This window comes from Osmia lignaria, chromosome 4, assembly GCF_051020975.1.
Source record: "Osmia lignaria lignaria isolate PbOS001 chromosome 4, iyOsmLign1, whole genome shotgun sequence".
Classification (NCBI taxonomy): domain Eukaryota; kingdom Metazoa; phylum Arthropoda; class Insecta; order Hymenoptera; family Megachilidae; genus Osmia; species Osmia lignaria.
Window position 1 is genome coordinate 8,237,860 of NC_135035.1, and position 23,048 is coordinate 8,260,907.

At 43.7% G+C, this 23,048-nt stretch overlaps 1 protein-coding gene across 1 annotated transcript; it reads right to left on the reverse strand.

The window, feature by feature from the left end:
* Nucleotides 1–181: 181 nt before the first annotated feature.
* Nucleotides 182–20,079, reverse strand: LOC117603243 (BMP and activin membrane-bound inhibitor homolog). Its single transcript, XM_034322199.2, has 3 exons — nucleotides 19,592–20,079; nucleotides 1,385–1,657; nucleotides 182–1,078 (listed from the first exon to the last, which is right to left on the reverse strand). Exons 1-3 carry the CDS (start codon nucleotides 19,722–19,724, stop codon nucleotides 825–827), a joined length of 660 nt encoding a protein of 219 aa, XP_034178090.1. The 5' UTR covers nucleotides 19,725–20,079; the 3' UTR covers nucleotides 182–824.
* Between the last annotated feature and the right edge of the window lie 2,969 nt (nucleotides 20,080–23,048).

Genomic DNA, 23,048 nt, shown 5'->3' on the forward strand with positions numbered 1-23,048 from the left:
ATCCCTCGCAAGTAACTCGTGTAAAAACAAAGTCGTGGTACATATTTAATAAACATAATTATTATACAGTTATCATATTATCACAATAGTATAAGATTTATATGGAATACGATTACTATGTCAGGAATACATGATATATCAGGATAACTGATCTTCGACAGAAGGTGATCTACATAATTGAAAAAAAAAAAAAAGAAAGAAAAAAACAGATATCAGACTTTTATTGTTCTTCGTTCAGTTTCATCGGTATTCTCCCTCGATAGGTAAACGATTATTCTTATTGCAGGATACACTAAGATTATACGTGTATCCTTGAATGAGATTATATTGTTACATTGGATCTTCTCCCATTAGATTTTCGTCTTTTTGAACATCGAGGATCGACGATACACATCGTGCAAACACGCCGTCTAAATAAGCGATTACCATCTAAATACCATAGAAAATACATACTCTATTTACAATGCTACAATAAAGGCGATATCATGCGTTCCATTTTTTTGTTTCTTCGCATATTAACGTCATGTACAAAGGTCCTGTTCTATTGGCCCTTTTCTCACTCTCTTCAATCTCACGACGATAATATATACTATATATATATTTTTTTTAATTCTTCGTTCGATATCGTCGTTCGATTTAACAGCAATCGATGCACAACACGCATTGTTATAATTTACAGCAGTCGCTCTTTCACAAAATTCACAGCCAAGTGGAGCTACGTAAGCCCGCTAGCTTTTTTTTTTCCTAGAAGATAGTCTTACTAAAAGAAACGTCTATCCGCGGCTAGAACACTTTATCAAAACGTCTTTGGATTGCGAGATATATTAAACGAGAGGCACTTTCGGTGGTCCTAATAATGGCGGCCCATTATCGGGCATCCGATGCGGTCCGAGCTTGTCTGCCTGCGTCGGCACTGGCTGAAGTAATCTAATAGCGAGACTGGCTAATATCAGCAGAACGATTAGACCGCAAATCGGTACGGCGATCGTGGCAGTCTTGAACCAGCCGTCCGTTGACTGACCCCCATGATTGATCGGCTGCACCGGGCCGAGGAAAGGTCGTTGGTCACCCGCCAACACTGCAACAATAATAACAGTTCCTCGTTATGCCGCGTGCTTTGGAATCAATTATGCAAAAGATTTCATTATTCATCGATTCACACAACCTTCGACTTTCACTATTGTTTCAAATCCTCGCTTCCAGACTTCGTGGAAGTGGTGTGCATGTACAATATCGGACCATTGGAAATGGACGGATTCAAGGTTCTCTGTACGTAACTTACAGGGAATAGATTTGAATAATGGAATTAAAAGCGAAACCAATCGCGAATGTAATTTGTACTCATTTAATTTTGGGAAAGATTTGCAAAGAAAATTCTTTGAACCTTGAAGAGTCTTGTTGAGCCTGTTCCTCATGGCTGGACTATCCACGTGGTTGCAGAGATCCTGCTCGCAACAAAGATATCCCGCGGGACACTGTCGTTCCTTGAAGCTTTCGTCGAGACAACCGCTGTATGTGCTGTGCTCTGCTCTCAACAGCGATGGATTTGTGTTGGATGGTAGCTCGGTGAAGCAACCCCTGCCACGGCACATGTATCCTTGAGGCACGCATTCCGGTTGATTGCAATAACACCTTACTTCTTGAACGAAAGGGGAATCTGTAAATCAGAAAAAGGATATTCGGATTAATTAAAGCCCCGCGGAATCGAAGATAAAGGATACAAATGGAGATAAAACGAAGCGAATACAAGGACATCGGGTTGAATATGCTAAAGTACTGATCGTCGATAAAATCGAAAGAAGATTATCTTTGGAAGAAAGAAAGATTTTCATCTTCGAAATTGGAATACTGAAATTCAGATAGACTGAAGAGAGACATTACGACGCGGGAGGGAATGCTACGTTTTCTTCTTTGCAATGTTTCTGATGGTAATAGTGATTGGTAATAATAAATGACTCGTGTTGATTAATGATGCTGTATCATGGGTGGTCGATGTACCGTAACGACTTTCGTACTTGTCCTACGTGGTATCATCTCGAATATAATAAGATTCGATCGTCGAAATTATGCGAGCGGAGCAACATGCTGCTCGCTTCGCTAATTGATTACAACTCATGTTTATTTATAAGCTCGTGCTCGATAAGACCATTCGAGGATGCGTGTAAATATTAGGTCATTCCAGAAGCTCTTGCCGTCACGAGACGGCCACCGTATATTTCTTTAAACAAAGAAATTAGTTCGATCGATCAATCGGAGTTGATCATCGACAGGAAGAACGGCGGGAAATTAAGAAACGATCCAATATAATTTTATATGAATATTCATTTTCACGTTCCAAGCGTTCGAAAGTATGGAAGATCGTTGATACCTGGCGGCGTCTCTTAATGAATAGCCGACTGAAAGTCATAAAAGATTATACTTTGCTCGTTGCAACAAGTACACGAAGAGCCAACTTTCATTTACCCGGCAGGTACCAAGCCTTCCTTTGTGCATCGAAGGCGACTCGCAGCTTTTTCCATGGTCCTTCAAGGATGATGTCTGAGCAGTTTTACAAATCAGAACGAGCGGGTTGCGTGTACAAATGAGATAATCGCGTCTGGAGCGTGTATTTGCTAAACAAATTGCTCGAAATAAATTTGCCGCCACTGTAAAAATTCTCTACCACGGAAAGAAATAAGAACGCCAAGATGATCTTCAACATCTTTTTGCTACGTAGAGGCTCGTAGCGGAGTGTCTGGAAGAAATCCACGCCGAGAAACACGGCCGATACACTGGGACCGTGTTTGACGTAGCGTAAATATACATTACACGGAGAGAGTAGAGTTCTCTCTGGTCCGTGTGTTAATGAGGACTGCACGAAATAAACAAAGAGACATGGAGCAGTTCGCGGTGACTAACCATCGTGCCGCTTGTTTATTATGATAATGCGAAGCCATCTTTATCCGTGACTTTACTCTTTCTCCTTCGTCGTCTCTCAGCCTCTCCCTTCGCTTCCCTTCGCTTCGCTTCGCGGGAATAATTTATTTTGCTGTACAAGCTGCCGTGCTGATCGCAACCAACCCGCGACCAATTCCGGTTCAACGTAACAGAAATTCATTCGTTTTCACGACCGTACCTTGTCACCGTTCAAGTGAAACTCGAAACCAACCCGATAACATCCCTTCCTGCAAAATTACACGAATTTTTCGTCGATGTGCATAAAAAAAAGGGGGGAGAAAAGTTTGGTTCCGCAACGATTAACCAGAGGAGCCCGCGATTGTTTATTATGGTAATGCGGAGCCATCTTTATCCACGACATTGCTGTGTCCACCCCTCGAACCTTCCCTTTCCTCTTAAACGACCCTTTTTCTCCCTCCGAAGAACTTCTTCTCTTTCTCTTCTGACTTCTTGCTAATAAGCCTGCAGCGATGCCCTCCTCTGGTGTCCCACCCTCTTCTCCCTTCGTGGCCGGGTCTCTGTCTTCATTGCGCGTCTCTTCTGTTTCGTCGACCAACTCCCGCCTCATCGGGGGAATAAAAAACACTAAAACGGCCGAGTCACAAAAGAAAGATTAAAGTGGAGAGAATATATGGAGAGGAGGCATGCGGCCCTCTCGTGTGCACCGCTGCTGTGCTGTTGTTGCTCTCTCACGAGTCTTCGCGAGCGATGAAGAGGACACGAGGAGACCTCATGAGAGGACCTTTAGGAAAACTTCTCTTTTTAACTCCAGATTGAGTAAACTTATCAAAGACATTTTGATTGATCTATGTAATTTTCTTATTTCGTTGATATTTCACTGGTCACTCGTTCTTCAGGGTGAATATTGTGATTATTTTATACAACAGGCACGTGTAAATACTCGAAGGGTTAAACGCTTTGTTAATTTGCCTTATCGTTGAAATTTCTTCTGGAATTTTGATTCACGCAGAACGATACGATTTTAAAGGTTCCCCTAAAAGGCGGGTCTTTTTTTAACCGTGGACCGCGGAGTGAGATAGGGACGAACTAGGGAGAACGGTACTCTGTTGAGAAACAGAAGGGGCTCGGGAGAAGGGCCGGCCTCGTGTGCGTTTAAAATAAAAAGGGAAAAAGGGAAGCAGCGGGAGGTCGAGTAGGCCCAGGCAAAAGAGAGATACGGCCGACATGCCTGAAGCCGAAGAAGACCCGTCCGAAAACAAACAGACTGCTTCGCGGGGTCGTTCGTTATGCGTCCATGGCATATTAATTATTTCTCGACCGTCTCTCCCTCCTCACCCATATTGCTCATATTTCTTTCTTTTACATTTTACGTGCTCTCTTCGGTTGCCAAACGGATTACAGGCTCGAGAAACGCACGCGAATCGATTTCATTTCATTGTATTATTATCCGTAGAACGGATTGGCTCGGACTTAAAAATTCCTAAAAATTGGCTCGATTCAACGAGGGACGCTGGTTTCGCTAAACAAGGGATACAATAGTCGGGTTGAAAGCAGAAAATTACAAAATTCGTTCCACATTCGACGGATCGCTCTGATTTAATAATGTTATAATGTATAATTTATGCAAATGCCCGTGTGCTAACATATCGAATAAAGATTCTGGGCTAAGAAGGGTGGGAGAGGAGAAGGTATAAATCGCGATGCCGCGGGCAAAAAGGTAGACAGGCTTGAAATGCTTGACGAACGTTCTCCTTGTGTGTTTTGCGATCGTAAAACTGTCTGATTTTTATTCGACTACTATAGACGAAATTCTTTGTATCTACGGATAGAAGGTTTTAGCGACGAACGTTATACGCGAACGTTCTTTCGACGAGGCTTAACCTTTAACTTGGTGACGTTAGATATACGAAGCCTGCCGGGACATTGGATCTATCTAACGAGATACACGTGCTGTTACTTGTAACTCTGAGATAAGCTTGTTTGTTTGTTAAAACTACAACAACAGGCTGAGAAGGGTTCGTTTGACCGGTTGCTTAATCAGCGTACTCTTTCTCAATTGCTCCTTATCTATCTTACCTATATTATAATAATCTATCTTACTTATCTTTCGGTCGCAAATTTCATAGCGAGTCGTTAAAATTTTCACGGGATGGATCGTCGGCGAAGCTAAACTCGATCGAGCTGGAATTCGACGAGCAAAAAAGATAATCGATACCCGGCTCGATAACGAGTCGCTGAAAGCACGTTGCGAAGGGTTACGATTCGTTTATCCAAACGATTCTGAACAGCATGCCTGAGGATAGAAAGCGGTGCTCGACGGAAACTTGATTTGAACGAGGCCCGTTGTATATGCAATTAGAAGAGCGACGACCCGTGTGTTGTGTACGTGTACGCTCGTACACGTACACCGCATCGTTCCGAATGATGAAACTAATGAGTTTCTCTCGGTTCCCTCGAGTGTGTCCGTAATGCACGTATATTGCGTAACAGACAGCGTAGCTCGTGTACGCGCTCGAGCATTTATTTAAATCATGAGAATTTTATTTTCTTCGCGAACGTGCGGTGAAAGAGGACAGGAAGGAGAAGATGGAACATCGCTAACGACACTCGCCGGCCAATTACGAGGTGAGCTGAATATCGATGGTTCGGGATATTGGATTTACTAATTAATAGGGAAGAACGTTAATGCGTTATGTAACGGCAATTAGTGGCCGTGTACCGGACCAGAGACGATTATCAAAGCCGTTCGTTTAGTTTAATCGAGCTGAGGATTTAGTTCGCTTCGCCGGTGGTACTCTTCGATTATTATTTTCCGAGGGGCAAAAGGCACTCATTTTATAATTTCTATGCGAATTAGGCTTGTTTCTATATGGATAATTAGTATTTCATTCAACCGGGCCGATGTATAATTCTAAAACGGTAGAAGGTAAAAAAAGGAAAACTGGTAAAAGGGTCGCGAGAGAAAGTTTAGATACGTTGTGCTCAATTGTTCATTCCGCTAACCGCGTTACAGGGTAATTGTAAAGCACAAAGTGACTCGGCTATCTTAATTTCTAATTAGTAACATCCACCGTTCTAAATTGCGACAATTAGTATTCAGCCGCGACACGAGACGCGTTGGTGGTCGAGCGGCGTTCGCGTTGAATTTCACGATAGGAATACGAGTGACCCACGACGACGAATTCATTTTTGCTTCTGTGCCAGGCTGGTGAAAAAAGAAAGCCACCGTTGTCGCGACGAGAAAGAAACATATCGAGACAACAATCGGGGATTACGCGATACTACGGCCGAGATTACGAGGCTCTCTAAAACCTTGCTGGCTTCGCGTGTATGGAAGACAAATGGCGTGCGAGGAAAGGGTCGTTTCTCAATCTTGGCAATGACGTACACAGACATTTGTGCCTGACTCAACGGCAGCAGGTCGGTTGACCTGTTGAGCAAACGATGCTTCGTCGATAATAGATGTTGCGGAATTCAAGGCGGTCCATCCCTTTTATTTCTATTTATGAATCCATCTTTCAAGAGCCTTCCGAGGCTTTGCCGGATCGTTCGGTTGTTCAACTCGAACAAAACCAAGGGATTTTAATCGTATTTCGTGTATCTAATATTATCCAAATCATTTACCAAAAGAAAGATCACGTCGAAATGCAGAAACAAATGAAGAAGAATAGTCGGTGTATTAAGGTAGCGATGGGAATAATAAACGATTTGGAAAGAAAAAAAGAAAAGGAAAGGAAGGAAGGAAGCAAAGGCACGTCCTACGATCCTCCGCGGGACACCTGTTCGTCGCTTGACCGCGAGTGGGCTATGAACCTGCAGAGTTATGCGAAAGAAAAAAGGATGTCAGGAACGAAGAAGGTTTCTCATCGACGCCGAAAGGAGTGGCCACTGGACGAAGAAGTCGAAGAGGACGAACGAGAATGAAGGAGGTAAAAGGAGGACGAGAACAGAGGGACCGGTCCTCGGGAAGTTCCTCGAAAGATTCGTGAGAAACTTTCGTCGAGCGGCACGCTCTTCATGGTATTCGAATACGCGATCGTCGGATCGATGCTGAGGAAGAAGGTTAAGCAGTGATCCGCGATGAATGGGATCGGATACTGAACAAATTTAGCGGACCTTTTATTGGCTTCCAAAGGTAGCTTGAAGCAACAATCCAAATTCCCCGATGATGGGTCCCCCAATTACTCGACCGGCCTATAAATCCTGTTGGAGCGGTTAAATTGAAAAGAAATTTGGTCATTGATTTCTTTCTTCAATTAATGCCAATTTCATCGAATATTGGCCAATACTTTTGCCCAGATAATTTGTTAAACCATTCCTTAAAAACAAAATTCGTATAATTACCAAGAATAGATTAGTTTGGAACCAACTAATTAGCTCGTTAAATATAGAAAAAGTATATGTATATTTCTTTCGAGGGAGATATTTTATTAGCAATATACTGCTCTTCTAATCGGAGTAGTGGACAGACAACCGATAAAAGCTGTAACTAATGAGGCCCATTAAACGGGACCGGATACCGCACGAATTCAGTCGATTCTTCATCGACTTGCACTGAAAGACGGGCCCCGTGTCTCTCTCCAGGAGGTCTAAGATGGGTTTTATTGCGGCTGCATGGATATTTTGGCCGTCTTGGATGGTCCTGGATTATCAAGAAGGTACACACTCGAACGTGGCAGCGTTATATATAATCATGAAAGACAACAGTGCATCCGTTTAATGGGGGCCAGGCTTCCTCCCTTTCTCCTTTTTAAGGACGATGACTGGTCAAGAACAAGGCACAGATTAAACTTTTTCTCCTCTCGAGAAGGTTCCACCTTGTGAAAAAAAAGGGACGTACTTTCGTATATTCTTTTTTCGTGTAACAAGAACGAAGTTAATTTTCATACCGAACTTTTTTCACCTTGAATTTCACGGGTTCATTAAAACCTTCGCAACATTGTTCATTAAAAATTGAATAATATTAATCTGTATGGAGTTGATGGGAAATTATCGAGCAACGGTTTTATGTGTGTGTACGTACGTTGGAAAGGATATGGGAGGCACGCGTGTAGCCATAAAATACAAAGTCGGATAACGGGGTGAAGCAATTTCTATGGTGGACGCAACGATGCAAAGCGTTTCGGCGAACGAACGACAAGTGCACCCGCATAATGGGCCGGTTTTTCTCCCTTCTTCTTTTCTCAGGGGGACGGCTGGTCAGGAACCCGAGCGAAATAAAACTTTTGTTGTTCCTGTTCATGAGACTCGTCCGCTTCCTCTGTTGGAGAAGGGAATCCAACCGGATTCCGTGTCGAATCGAGGAGAGGGCTACTTAAGTTCTTTATCGACGGTGACACGAGCCAAATCAATTGCGCGAATGCCTGATCCCCCGATTGTCTCTGTAACTTTATATCCTCTTACACGGAACAAACCCTATACAGAGTGTCCCAATATTTCTCTATTTACAAGAAATGGTAATTCGATTTTTCAACAATCGAGTATTAATCGTGTGGTAAAAGTGGAGTCGATCGGTTCCCTTCTGAACAGTATGCCTCTCTCTTTCGCGTCGAGAATTCTATGGTTATTGGGTCGAGGGCAATTTACGAGGGAGACAGTGAAACGGGACAGTATATCTTTCGTAAAAGAGACACGAATCACCCGACGACGTTCGCGTCTTAGTTATTGCGAAACTGGAATGATTTTTTGAAAATACTGCTGCAATTCTTCCCGATGCGGGATCGTAAAACGTTACCGTGATCCTCGAGTAAGAAAAATAGAAGAACAGAATGGAAATTGAAGAGGAGGTTAACAGCCGGTCGAGAGAAATAGTTTCCCTCGTGAAATGATTAATAACTCACGGAATGACACGTTGTGATTGATCATTGATCACGTGTTAATTACACGTCGGTGGATGCTTGTAATTTTACCGTATCCGATAAAATTACAGCCGCGAGAATCGTGCGAAAGCAATTAGCACGCTCTTGCTAAAGGTGTAAACATTGTTGCGAACACGCGTAGCTGGAGAGCTCCTATTTTATTCCGGGCTTTGATCATCGATCCGATGATAAGCTTAAGAAAGTTGAATCACCCCGAAGGTAGCCGTTCATGATTGCGACAGAAAGCTTTAAATCACCATGCAAATCAACGATACGATCTTTGGACATGACTGGATCTATCTACTTGACGCGTATCGGTTGAGTCAATTAAACGAGAGAAAGTTTTCTTCTTACGAGGATATTAGTTTCACTGATTGTATAATCAGCGAAGAGAAGGAAATTTAAACCCTCGGGATGAGCAGGAAGAAGTTAGCACGATTTAGAAAAATCTAAAGTCCCAAGGGGCAGAAAGGATGAAATGGTATCTGTAGCAAAATTCTGTAGACATTCTATCCTCGAAACTGACCGAGCCATAAACACAGCGTGCAGGGTGTATCATGGAAGGTTATAGCCTCGGGGGTAGCTGCGTTGTAACGGATACTTTGGTCGAAAAATTGTCCTCGTCGAAGGGTATATCCTCGTCTCTCGGCTAATTTTCCTTTCACAAAGGCTACGTACGAAGCTGGTATTTGCGTTGGGACCTGTAACTATCATCCCCGAGTACCTGGCCATTAAAGAAGAGGGCCCAGGCCAAGGGAACGTAGCGAGGCAAGGGAAAGGACGGGTGGTTATACGGGGTGGCAATTAGCAAGAACAATAGGGACTCGGAGGCCCTTATTTCTGGGAAGTAGGATGGTCCCTCTGGGTCCTGCCATTCCATCGAGACTCAGGTATACGTATTTCCAGGGCTACATCCCCGTTGTCTTGGCTCGTCGATGTCGGTGTACCCGGTCTATAGGAAAAAATACACTTTGGTATTTCGGCGCTAGAAGGCAGGTTCTTGATGTTTTCGAGAGAGGCAAACCAGTGATTAGCCCTACTTAACTCGGCTGCGTTGGACGCGGTGCGGGCATCGTCAAGTAAAAGGCATCCTCATCAATTATATGCAATTGCCAAATTGCTCCAAATTACATGCACGGACCGCGAACCTTTTATGATAATACTCTTCGTTGTCTTGCTTGGCCGGCTATAACGGCTACCTTTGATCATCGCTTGCTCGGCCGCTCCGATTCCGGATAATGCAAATGTAATTGGGTAAAACGAATCGAGTCGAGTTAAGTCGAAAAATGAGGCTCGTTAACGGAGATATCAAAACGAAGAAACACGTTCGAGCTGAAAATGAATAAACGCCAATGGAATAAAGTTATCCAATGCCTCGTTCTCTTACGTTGTTGTTTTTCTTTGCTCGCGTCTACAGCTGAAGAACAATTGAACAACCAGACGACAACGAGCGTTCTTTAAACGCATCGCTTGTGTAAATAACACGGATTGCTTGGAGAAACTGGCTTGCGTGTCGATACGTACTGTCGTTGATTCAATCTTGTCACGCAGCAAAGAATATAAATTTGCGAGTCAGATTGTACTTCGAACTAGCAAAGAAATTTTTCACAAAGAAACAACGTTGTGAATTTCGGAAGTATTCTATTAGAAATCGTCTCTGCTACCTGAGAGAGGTTGTTCGTTCAGGTAGCAGGACACTTTTTCCTGATCACTGAAGTAACGATGATTTACTAGAAGAACAAAGACGTTCGTCGGCCACCCTGAAGGAAGTGCAGTTCAATCGTTCGGAACAGGTCTTCCTCTTTGCCAGGCAAAAGGAAGTGAACCCTTTCTCTCTCGAATTTCAACGTCCTCCGTTCCGTCTGGCAGGCGGACATCTATAGTTACGCTACCACGATTCGCGCTTGAATAACGTCAATTAAGTAGAGAAAATTGGCTGAGAATATGTTGTGCAAATATTTCGCAAACTTTTTAACGATTACCAGGCTACATTAGCCGTGTTGGTTAATTATAAACGCATCAAATTCTAATAAATGGACGCGGTTAGAGACCGGTGATCAGAAACCGTATAGACCTCGAGCAAATCGCGATCAATCGGAACAATCGTTGCGAGAACCAAGGCAAATTGCTGCTTGCATATACATATAATTGCGCCGGTAGCTTGTAAACACGCGATTTAAGTCTATCACCCAGCGGTATCTAATTTGCTTTAGACATTCGTATCGATAAAAATACAAATTTTATTTCTACCTACGAAGGGTTAATAGAAGGACCACATGCGTTAATTAACGCGATTGTAATATAACGTTAGATACTCGAGGACCACTGGCTGTGATAATAATATTTAATTTGTAAAATTGTTTAGTTTATTATACGAATAAGGAACCGCGATCCAAGCTACATTTTCCAAAGCTAATCGTTAACGGTATAAAAAAGAAAGTAACAACCCAAAGCTATCGTCGTAATTGTACGTTCTCCAACGCCACGCTCTCATTGGCGTTCCTGTCCTTCTAGCAATTTGTTTCACCTACGTTACCCACTTACGTGTACGCGGTTTAGAGAGAGTTGAATTTTTCAACTCTTTTCTTTTTCTTTTTCTCCTCGACAAGCGCACACCGTGTCTAGGTAGAACACATGCCGTGCCGTGTTTCCATAAAACGCGTGGAATCTTGAATAATCCCTATGAGGAAGGCGGAACAGCTCATTCGAAGGTATAAAGAATCAGGAGAGTAATCATTAGCGATGTTGAACACGGTGTTGTTGATGACTACAATGATCGAGATACGTATCGAACATAAAGGGTCTTCCTTTTTGCTTGTCAATGTTTGTGTTTCATCAACTAGCACCCTCGTTTAATTCACCTTTATTTTTCTAACTTTGTATCATTTTAAAATGATCATTCGTACCCAGTGGAGTAACTGAGATTTTATTCCTTAAAACTTTTTAAATTTTTTAATTGGAGTTCAACACTTTTCGAATCCTTAAATTTTTGAATGATAAAATTAATTAAAGACTGAAATTACACTTGAAGATTTAATTACAATTAAATATGATTTACACGTGAAATATGAATTTGCATATGAAATAATTCACTTTCGGTATGTCGCGTGACAGCGGCACGTGTGTTCGTTATTTATTCACGTTACACTTAAAGTAGCACGCAACGTCTGTTCTTTTCGTATTCACGAGATGATGAAACACCATGATCGAGAAATTTTATTCGATCAATCGTGAAAAGAATACTGGAATCCAGCAATGTCTTTATTTAATCCTACGTTTACGTGGAAATAGATCGCTTCTCATTTACACCTGTACAGGTAGATTCTCGAAGAAGGAGGAGGCAAGTATTTATAGAGACGTCTCCTTGGAATCGTTGACATTGATTCCGCAAATCTGTCACGGCTTCGGCTATATATAGAGACTCATTGTAATTACATCGGGGTAGGAATGTGCTATTAAGCATAGCTAATGCATGCTGCTCGTTTCAGCTCGTGTAGAAACGATTCCTAGTGTTGCTTAATCGTCGAGAAACCGTGATAAGTACTCGATCTTGCTTGGATTATTGCCTCGAATATGCAAAACGAGCATTGAAAGCGAAACGATCGAGTGATTACCGAGTCAAATGGAATTGCATCGATTATCAATAATATTTGACGAATCCTGTCCCTGTTGTTCGATCGCATTCCAATTTGCAAACGATCGAAAAAATAATGTTTTTGAAACCGAGCCTGTCGAAAGTTTCGCGATGCAACGTCGTTCCTTCCAATTTCTATAATTACAAAAAGCAAGTTGCTCGCTTCATTTGAATAATTACCCGGCATAAGAGATCGTACGTGTACCGATCGTATCTGCTCGTTCGTTTCACCGAGGCACTGGCATTTTTTTGCTATTAACCGAGATTACTATCGGCATCCAAAGCAAATGCGTTAATTAAGAAATAAAGGGGACCCTTAATAATACTCCTCCGACGCGACGAGCTTAATTGCGCCGATTTTGTGTTTCGTTTTTCGAAACGAAACCACCTTGCCATTAATTTTTCATTAGCGAACCCTCGTTGCGCGTTAGGCTAATAACCGGCTCGCGAATAAATTTCAAATTATTCCTCACGATCGCAGCCGCCTGTACTATCGCTATTTCAATGAATATCTTAATGGAAAATTAGAAAAAAATTACAATTCTAAGCATAATTTGGCAAATCATTCGAGGAAAGGAAATAGTGCGTGCAAGATAAAAATGAATCAGCAAAACATTACGTAGGATTGAAGCAAAAAATATGCACTTAAGATTTGCTGAATGTTATCGCAGGTATATTTCATGCAGCAATTGCAACACCATTAGTTGCACTAATATCGTTGATTGATAAAACGAAGATAATAATCAATGACCATTAAATGCATAACAGCATAGGAATGTTAAAAGTTTAAGAAACTGAAGGAAAATATTACTTGAAACGTTAATCGAGAAACAACTGTCTTTACTTCTTAAACACCTCGTGGTGTCAGTTTCGACTAATTGTCTTAATTTACCGAGCTCGTTTCACGGAAATCGGACGTTCTACGTGGATTCGCTTTCGTTTGTCTCGGAGGCAATCACGCGCGACAAAGAACGATAAAAAAGATCTTTATACCGAAGATGGAAGGTTGGAGGCAAGTTAATTGATCGGCAACGAGCGTGTCGTTAACGGTGATCATCTCGACTGTCGGAGGCACGTGATTTAGATGATCAACGGGTGTCGATTAAAAGATTTCGATAACACGTGGCGTTATTCATGAAAATAATTGATTCATCGCGTTTGGAACATTAATTCAAGGATATTTTTTCCAAAACTACTATATCTCATCGAATTTCTTTCAATTTGTTTCGATACCACCGGTGTAAGATATCGAAACTCGTGTACACGGTAAATGCATCGAATAAATATTCATAGGTCGATAGGAAGGGAGTGGTTTAACATTTATGTTCAGTGCTAATATTAAAACGAAACATACGTAATAACTGTCGCTATTTACCGTGAGTCAGTCGTTTGAATAACTCGCGTTATCTCGACAAACGATAGGAGAGTCGTCCGTTGGAAACAAAACGTTTTAACGAGTCTTTCTAAATAACGTCAAAACACAATGTACAGCTCTAATTATCTGATACTGTTTAATGTTATCTCGAGTGTTTGCCGTGTATCGGTGTGTTTTTTTTATTTCACATAACCGTGGGTGTTTAGTTAACGAGACCGAGCGAAAATGATTCATGCGTTTCGAAAATTCAAGGGTTGCATATCGCGAACGCACCAATCTTACCCAATAAATAACTGAAATTAACATTGAAATAACTTAGCGACGGAAAAGTTAGGAGAAGCCAACGAACGGAGTTGTCGCAGAAGCGGCTAAGCTCGTTCATTTGAATTCGACGCATCTCCGGTTGCACTGGATGCATGCATGCCGCATGCGTGCGTGCCTGCACGCGGTATCATGGCGCATACGAAGCATCGAATTAACATAACACGCGCAAGCGAGCTCTCGCGAGCCTCCGCAACTCGAACCTCGTCTATTCGTACGGTCACAAATATGGCTCGTCGTTGATTGATAGTCGATAGTAAATAATGAATAAACGGACACCCAGTTATGCGGGATTCGCGTGCTATTCAGCGTCGCGTCGCTAAATCGTACGGTCACGAGCGACGTCTCGCATTTTTCGATCGTTCGACATCGAGGATTACGACTCGTTAGGCGCCATCGTCTCCTCGACGATCGCTTCGTATGCGACGTCGACGAATCGACGTACCGTGAAGAAATGAAATTTAGACTTGCCCCCGCAGAATGTTAAGCGTTCCCAAGCCGGCTATCGGCGTTGCTGATCGAGAACGCGCGATTATTTCGATGCCGCGTAAAGGGGAAAGGAAACGCGGCGGGTAAATGGGACTGACACCGTTTCCAAAAGATTGAAAGCTTCCGGAACTGGTGTGTTCTATTCCGAGTATAATTGAATCTAAATTACCTATTCGAGCGGACTGTGATTTGCACGAACAGGCGTACGGAAAGTCACGGTATATACGTTATGGAATTATAGTTAGGGTGACAGAAAAGGATCGATTGAATTGAACCGTTCCTCAGGGCTGTATCGCGGAGGATCGAAGCGTAACCGGTGACTCGCGGCGCGATATGCTTTGCATATTTATGATTAGTCGATCGAAGAATTACGATCGTTTGGCGCCACCGATGAACACAACAAATTTATATGTACATACGTTCGTTACGTGACCGTCTAGCAACGTAAAGTTTCGCCACACCTGGATCGATAATGATTATTTGAAAATTTTATCCTCGATTGTCGCCCACCATCGCAATCATCGCATTCTTTTTGCATAGATCCCAATACGTTCGAATTGCACTACGTTACTGTTGGTTTATTAAAACGAAGATTCACGGCGATTTCAGTGTGGAACAACGCGTTGTTTCGTGTGCATGTGAGTCGGATATCGTACCGTGGCGAGGTGCATTGCTACCATTGTTGAATTACAACAAGTTCGATGGGACGGGACGCGCGTTTCAAGTAGTCGAGTTATATTTGTCCCTCGAGCCACTATTTTTCTCTGCTTAATACTCAGGGCCGCGCGCCGATTCTTCGCGAGTCGCAAGCGTAAAGAAACCTTCGAACAACTAATTTCGCGAACAATTCCGCTCGATTCTAAAATTAGTCGTTTCCGATCCAAAGCGATCGCATTGATTAATGCACCTCTGTATTTAATTAATAACAGAGAGGAGCTAGGGGTGTAGGGAAAAAATGACCGGACGGATGAATAATCGCGTACGTACGCCCGTAAATAAACCTTCCGCGAATAAAACTTTCTCCTTCTCGTTGACATTTCGCAGATTTACGACCGCGAGACGTACGGACGGTGATTCCAATTAATTGATCGTTATTTTTGAGTAAACCGACGTTAATTGCACGCTGCTCGTGTACAACCGATAATTGAGCTCTCAGCTCTTTTTCCATCGACGCTTTCGTGGCCCCGGATAACCCGATTCGACCGGTTTTTATTAGCAACAACGTAATCGAATTTAATTCGCCCATTCGATAGGGAACGATAGAAAAGTGACCGTAAATAACGCCGGGACCCCGATTCGGAAGCAGACACCGGTGACACGTGGGTGGTTAGTATGGAGCGCGAAGGCGCCAAGAAAAATGCTTCAATTTTTGTCCACCGTTCTCTGCCCGTTGCAACGCGATGCACGTAACAATATATCCAAAGGTATACGCGACAATCGTCATTTCCGTGTACATTGTCTACTCCAGACATGAAATGTAAAACAAGCGAGCAACTTTGAAAGGAAAAAGAAATTTATTATTTTAAACGAATGCATCGAAATTAAAATCGAAATGTGATCATCGATGCCCCCCACTTTGAACGAACCATTCGATAAACGAACAAATGCGATGCAACTGATATTGGTGCACACGCGTGTACGTACGAAACAGGAGGCCGTGTATTTACGTACGCGTGGACGTGCACAAGACAAAGAGGCATAAACTCGTCACGCACGCATGCACATTTGTGTGGCCGACAGGCGCCACCGTGCCGGTTCTGTGTTCTCTGTTCATGTGTCTGTGTGTAGTCGTGTGTACATATGCGCACGTAACACCAGCTGCAACTCGGCCGAGTGTGAACACGCGAAACACCGGTTGCACTCGCGTGTGCGTGCGTGCGTTACGTTTGTCGGTGGCGCGCGGATGAGCTCGCATTTTTTCGACGCTCCACCGCGAAACGCATCGGTGTTTCCCGATTTTGCATCGTTGTCATTGGCGTAAGTGTACAGGGCTCAGGATGCACCCTATTTTATTCGAGAAACGTTTAGGCTGGCGCGTCTTTGTCCTCGATAAAAAGCTTTTCCAAATCGAGTAACGAAAGGGAATTGTAAGATTTCTTTTCTTGGGTTATCGAGCGGTTATCGAGCGAGGTCACCGGTGGTTCAGGGAGCTCGTTAAAAGGGCAAGTTTAATTAACCGAGCAAAGGTAATCTTCGGTTAAATAGTGGAGTAAAATTGGGATCTGAAATTTGAACCCTGTTGAAGGCGCGTTTGATTATCACGGTTCCCCGACGATAATCGTTGCCCTCCCGTTCGGTAGCTTTTGTAAAACTGACAATCGCGCGTCTGGGATTCGAAATGAGTCATATCGTAAAATCGACCTCGTTGCTCTATAAATATGCAACCGACTGCACGAACCGAACGAGAAGTATCGCAATTCCGTAACTTGTTTGTATTGTACAGATAAGAAACTCGAACCACGGTGACTTACGTAATTTTCACTGAGCTTTTACTAAATAGATACAATGTTGTTACCGTTCGACAAGTATCGTTGAATCAACAATGAATTCTAATAATATGTTAGACTTCGTTCTAGTTGAAGATAAAGGTATAATCTTCAAAGAAACTGTACGAAATAATACGAAAATTCAACTCCATTGCTCTTCCCCGATGCAGAAAATTGACCAATTGATAGATAAACAAAAATCCTCGCGATCATTAAGAAACGAAACGAACGGAGCCACCAGTCTTTTCCATGCTAAAGAATCCGATGCGTGTCTGAGAAACTATAACGCCAATGAAATGGTTCTGTGAACCGAATCCCATACCCCTGTGTACATAGAACTGTTGCGTGCCGCATAAACAAGCCTGTGTATGCAACAGAATGGAGCAGCTTACAAGGAACGATTCCTTGAACGTGTTTTATTGATATCAAATATTCAATGGTAAATCGGAAGATCGAGTTAGGTAACGCATGGAATAACACTCCCATAATCAGCCTACGTTATGATTTACTGTAACGTTACTCGTTGCGTAACGAGATTTAGCCTGTTTCTTTATCGAACAAAAATTCGCTACTATCTGTGGACGAGAAAGGGGCAGACAGTTTCGTTTCGGAGCGTCAACCTCTTCTGCTTTCACCCCTTTCGTTCAGATCTAACGTCATGACAATATGATTTATACTTTCAAGAGAAATTGATTTGGAAAGGAGTCGTTCCTGGAGTCGAAATTTCAATTCTGGTTTGGAATTATTAATTAAAGCCAAGGGGGGTTGAAAATTAAATTTTAAGACTTTGATCAAAGTTCCAAAAGAAAATTCTTTTTTCTGGCCCAAAGCATAATCAGAAGAATCGAGGCTTTGTAAGGTGAAAGGTGTAAATATGCAAGTTCTTTTCGACACACGATGCAATTGACGATGCACGACGAAGAGGTTGGTTGCGGTGTACTTGCGTAAACGAGGACCGCGCAGACAAGCGTGTCGGAAGGTAGCTATCGTGCACATAGGCATTATATTATGTACTCTGCTATCCGCGCGCCTAGCTGGCGCCCGACACATACTTTATCGTCTTTCTAAACTCGGTATCGTGCAAACGGCAAAATTTAAATATTTATTATTTCGCAAGCGCGCCAGGTTTGACCGGAATTCGTGTGCTTTCGTTCGGTAACGGTTTAAAAATCCCTCGGGACCCGGTGTCACCAGGTGGCGCCAGTCGGCCAATGAAATCTATCGATCGATCGTGAATCACACTCGAACCGAGCCAAAGATCGTAAAGTACTCCTTGTCTTCGGCAATGATTTTATCGTCGTTTCAACGTCCCGTCGCGATCTTATCCCCACCATTATCCGTTCGCATGTACCATTTTCTTGTTTTTCTTCTATCCACGAGAATAAGACAGTCGGTCTGGTATCAGAAAGTAGGAAGCTCCTCGAAGTCTCTTCCTTTTCATCCGATGCACAGGCGCATCTATAAAACGTTGAAATTGCACGCGTCCTTAATTGCGCCTCGCTGCCTGACTGCCGCAAAAACAGCAGACGAGTTTAAACGTGCCGGTGCAAGTCCCTTTTTCCTTTTTTTTTTATTTTAACTCTCTCTCTCCTTCTCTGCCTTTCGTCCCGGAGAGCGTACAATTTTGCAATTACCGGTGGCCGCGGCATGCGATGCGGCGGCGCGTCTGCATCTGCTTCGCTCTTATCTCCCTCGAGTTTCTTTTTATCGTTGGGACACTCGCGGCGTACTTGCATCCCATGCATCTGCCGTTTTCCCGATTACGTATCGCGATACGAACCGACCGAGCCGATCGGACGTTTCTTATCAACGTATCTTTACGAGCGAATCCCGATCGCGTTGGACAGCTCGTAATTTGGAGCTGCCCGGGAAAATACGCGTTCACCGGGTTTTATTCGTCGAATCGGGGCGCCATAGAGCGCGTATAAAAGACCGAGTCAATTAATGTAGTTTGGTGACTTCAGCGTTCTTAATTTAGAGAGCGGCGTTTCCCGACTTTTATTGCTTTGGCGTCAAAGCTGAACAGAGGTCGAAGAATTACTCCCTCGGTTCGCTCCGTTTCGCCAAAACGACCGGCGTTTCCGTTTCAATCGATTCGCAACGATCGGTAGTTAGCCGACGTGTTCCAAAGGTTGCGTGCATACCGCAAGTTTAATTACCCCGACGGTACCGATACGGATCGGTCACATTAATTACAGACATGATACGCAACGAGCGGAGGGAAACAAACATTACCGTAATCAACGATTTTTCGCGTAGGAATGCGTCTAAGCGGCGAAGGCCACGTGTAATAATAAACTTTAGCCGCAACACAATCTAACCAACACGCGGACACGCGACCGTCCGGAACAAATAAAGAATCTCGAGCTTAACCGTTTAATTATAATAAAAATTCCTGTCCCGGCTACTACAGTTTCGATGTTTCGTGTTCGCGAGCCACGTGTTCACACGGTCTCGATTCGTTCGCGGCTGAAAGCTATTTCCCACCGACTTTCCCATGAAATCATGCGCCCGAAATGTAAACCATTACCATTGTCATCGGATTTTCCCTCGTTATCGGCCAGCACCTCGTAGTCGCCGGAATCAAGATCCACAGAAGCACCGATGACCACTGTCAGACTGGACACCATCGTAGCAAAAGTCAACAAGTCCCGCGACAACATTTTTAAAAGATCTGTTTTTATCACGCACTCTTTTCCTCGATCGAGACTCGAGCAGATAGAATCGCGGATGATGAGAACACGATCAACATGAACCACGATCAAACCCCATCGAATATCGACAATGGAATTCGTTCTACGTTGGTCACGATCGATCGATCCCGTCGATGGTCGTCGAAGAATTCATAACGAGTCGGAACGAAAGGACGATTGTAAAAAGAATCGGTGGAGGAGAAAACTAGCGTCCGATCGCAACGATGGTCGACGCTTGACTGACTGACTCACTTCGGTCTCGAAAAGCAAATGCCGCGCCGTGCAGCCGGACGACTCCACAGCGGCTGGCGCGCACCAGGGGCACCCGCCGAAGAACACTCGCCAGATAGTTTTTAAACGAGTCCCGCCTCCGGCTGTGATAGTGTTGCCCCTTGTCGGTGAACCACGCACCGTGAACACGTACAACACACGCGCTCTACGCTTGTGTCGTTTGCCTATGATCTATAGGGTGTCTTTTAGAAAATATCATTGTTTTTCAAGAAAATTCATTCCAAATTTTCCGTGTTCCTATAAAAATATCGAAAAATCAAATCTGAATTCTATGAACCCTCTGGCGAACACGTGTTCAATAATACACATAGGAAATCGGTAAAAATTCTTAAAAATTTTAAGGAAAATCTGAAATTCAGCCACATGTATCGCTTCTGGAATAGGACATTTTGTAGATGATCGATCTTCATAGATCCTCATCGAAGCAATTCGATCGGTTAGGAGGCTCCGTAAGAGCGCACATGGCCTGCGCCACTTACATTAATGGCAGCCACTGTACCAGAACGTGGTGTGCGGGCAAGCTGGTGAGCCGGTGTGTTGGTGAAACGTTGAGTGGCGCGGATCGACGCCGGGAAATGGGCGGTCGGTGAGGGAAACGAGGGACAAGGAGAAGGGAGACAGTGGCGCCTAAGCCCCGAGGCAGAGACGCCATGTTACTAAAGTGTGGGTGAGTGTCTGTGCGACGCACGATCAGCGCACACACACACTCTGATCTATGCGTGTATAACGTTTGATCTTACGCGCGCAAACACACGTATGGACGCTTGCACACGCACGAAGCGTCCTGGTGAACGAAGGAAGAGGGACGCGGCAACTTACTTTTGCTGTGGATCATCAGCCTTCCTGACAGCCGGTCGCCTTTTTAGCTTTTGTCGTGCGCTATGTTGTTCCGTGCTACTTCTTTTCCCTCGTCACGAATAAAAGCACGCGAGTATGCCACGCTTTATGCGGGCTTTTAACTATGCCGCGCTCCGAACGAAAAATCGTCCTTTGTACGCGAGCAAGATATTCGCGTGTCACTGGGCGCGCGATAAATATTTTCATTTTTATTTTCAATTTCACCGAGACTTTGAAGAAGAGAAAAGCTCTTGGTAATTGTTCTAACTGTTGCTGAGCGATCCGTAACGGTACGCGCAATACCGTATCGGTACATTAAGAAAATAAATGTGTTTCACGTTACACGGTTTTCCTAGCTGAAAGGGTTAAACGCGCCGCGATTACGCTCGCGTCCGAGACACCGCATCCGTGGCTTTTAATGAAATTGCACTGCTCTCGTCGAGAAGGGTTTCATGCGTTAATGGTGGGATTATCAGGCGTAACAGGAACGAAATGTTTTACGAATACAGATCCAACAGGCTTTATTAACATAACTTACACATTCACCTAACATTATTTATTGATACAACTTACATATATCTGTTGAAATTTATCGAACGATCTTTGGATAAAAAATAAAAAATATTAGAGTTCAATTGAAAATCATTTACGAAAAGAAGCGATGAAAGGCGATAAATCGTCGGTCTTTGTCCACTAATCGGCTTCCCTTTCGATCGGCGGTCGCATTATGCATACGAGGATCTTCCCGATGACCCTTTTCGCTTCTCGATAGATCTCTTATTTTCGTCCCAAGCCGGATCGATCGTCGACGAAGAGAAATCACCACCTGGGACCAACCGGTTGTCGCAACGCAAAAGAGACGAGACGCTTATTAAATTCGCTCCGTTAATTCTCTGCTTCAAGTGGTTTCCTTGGAAAGAGTCTCCTCCGCGTATTTCTCTCGCAGACAACATAATCTTCCATCGTTCGCGTTGGTCTCTTTGTTACATCCATCCAGATGGCATAAGTTTTACGGAAAACGATCGTTTCCTTGAAGTTTAACGCGTATGTATCAAACGGAGAATCATAATCCCCGTTCCGAGTGTTCCTTTTCAGGGGGTCTAAGCACGTCTGGTTCGATACTTGGAGCGTAACCATCGCAAAAGTCGACGGTACTCGGTTTATTTTTAGACGGGCATTAGCCAATTAACTATTAACTCGTTGGCGCCACGGCGCTGCTCCTATTTTTGCTTATTTCTTACCCGGAGTAATGCATCGTTGCCCTCTTCCGAATCTTCGGCATGCCGCCGAGGACAATCTGGTCCATAGCGAACCCTGGTAAGTGCAGCTCGCTAACTCTTTGCCAAATAAAACACGCTTCTGCCAGAAGCGGCCACGTTGTCGATATTATTCTCCTGTCCGGTCGCATCGAATCTTCTCGCCTCCTTCTCTCGTCCAACACTAGAGACAAAATTACACAATGTTCGAAGGCCGACACACGTTTCCATCTGTTGATGAATACGCTTTGATCTCGTCCGAGTTCAAAGCGTTTCATTGTTAAACGATAGATAACAACGATGAGAAAAACACTGGTTTAACGAGCGAACCGGCTCGGTTCGTTGACACTTGTCGTCGCGATACATACGCGGCGATGCCTCTTAATTCCAAATCGACCAAGTGGAATTATCGCTTGCTAATTACGCTGGTGTACGCGGCTCGTAGGGAAGTGGCGTGTAAATTATTTCACGCTCGAACGGGGATTGAACGTTCCTCGAAGTAAAGCAAATAAATCAAAAGGAATAATGAAAGAACGAAAGAAGCAGCTCGCAGGAGAAACGTCTTGTTAGCGGCTCGTGGATGAACCAGTTAGACAAGCTGAAGATGTTTATCTGAGATATTTGGTCATTCGACGATGCCCGGAGGACGACGGGTATCCTACCTCGGAATCGAGCCCATACGTTTAGCCGAGTGATTGATTCTCGTCGACCGCAACGAATTCGGTGGTCAAACGTTCCACGCGGATCCATAGTCCTATCCGACTACCACCTGGTCCTAACTGGTTGGTTAGTTCTCAGGGTAGACCTAATGGAATAATACGCTATTGTTTGTCATGGTTCCGAAGCCGACATGACTAAGACTGTCAGTCATTATATGATCGACGATGTTGAAAAAAATAAGAAAGAAAGA

Coding starts and splice junctions, on each gene's coding strand:
- LOC117603243 (XM_034322199.2), bottom strand. CDS start 19,724: ATGTTGTCGCGGGACTTGTTGACTTTTGCTACGATGGTGTCCAGTCTG. Junction 1,658..19,591: donor GGGAAAATCCGATGACAATG/GTAATGGTTTAC, acceptor TCTGATTTACAG/ATTCCCCTTTCGTTCAAGAA. Junction 1,079..1,384: donor GCTCAACAAGACTCTTCAAG/GTTCAAAGAATT, acceptor TTATTGTTGCAG/TGTTGGCGGGTGACCAACGA.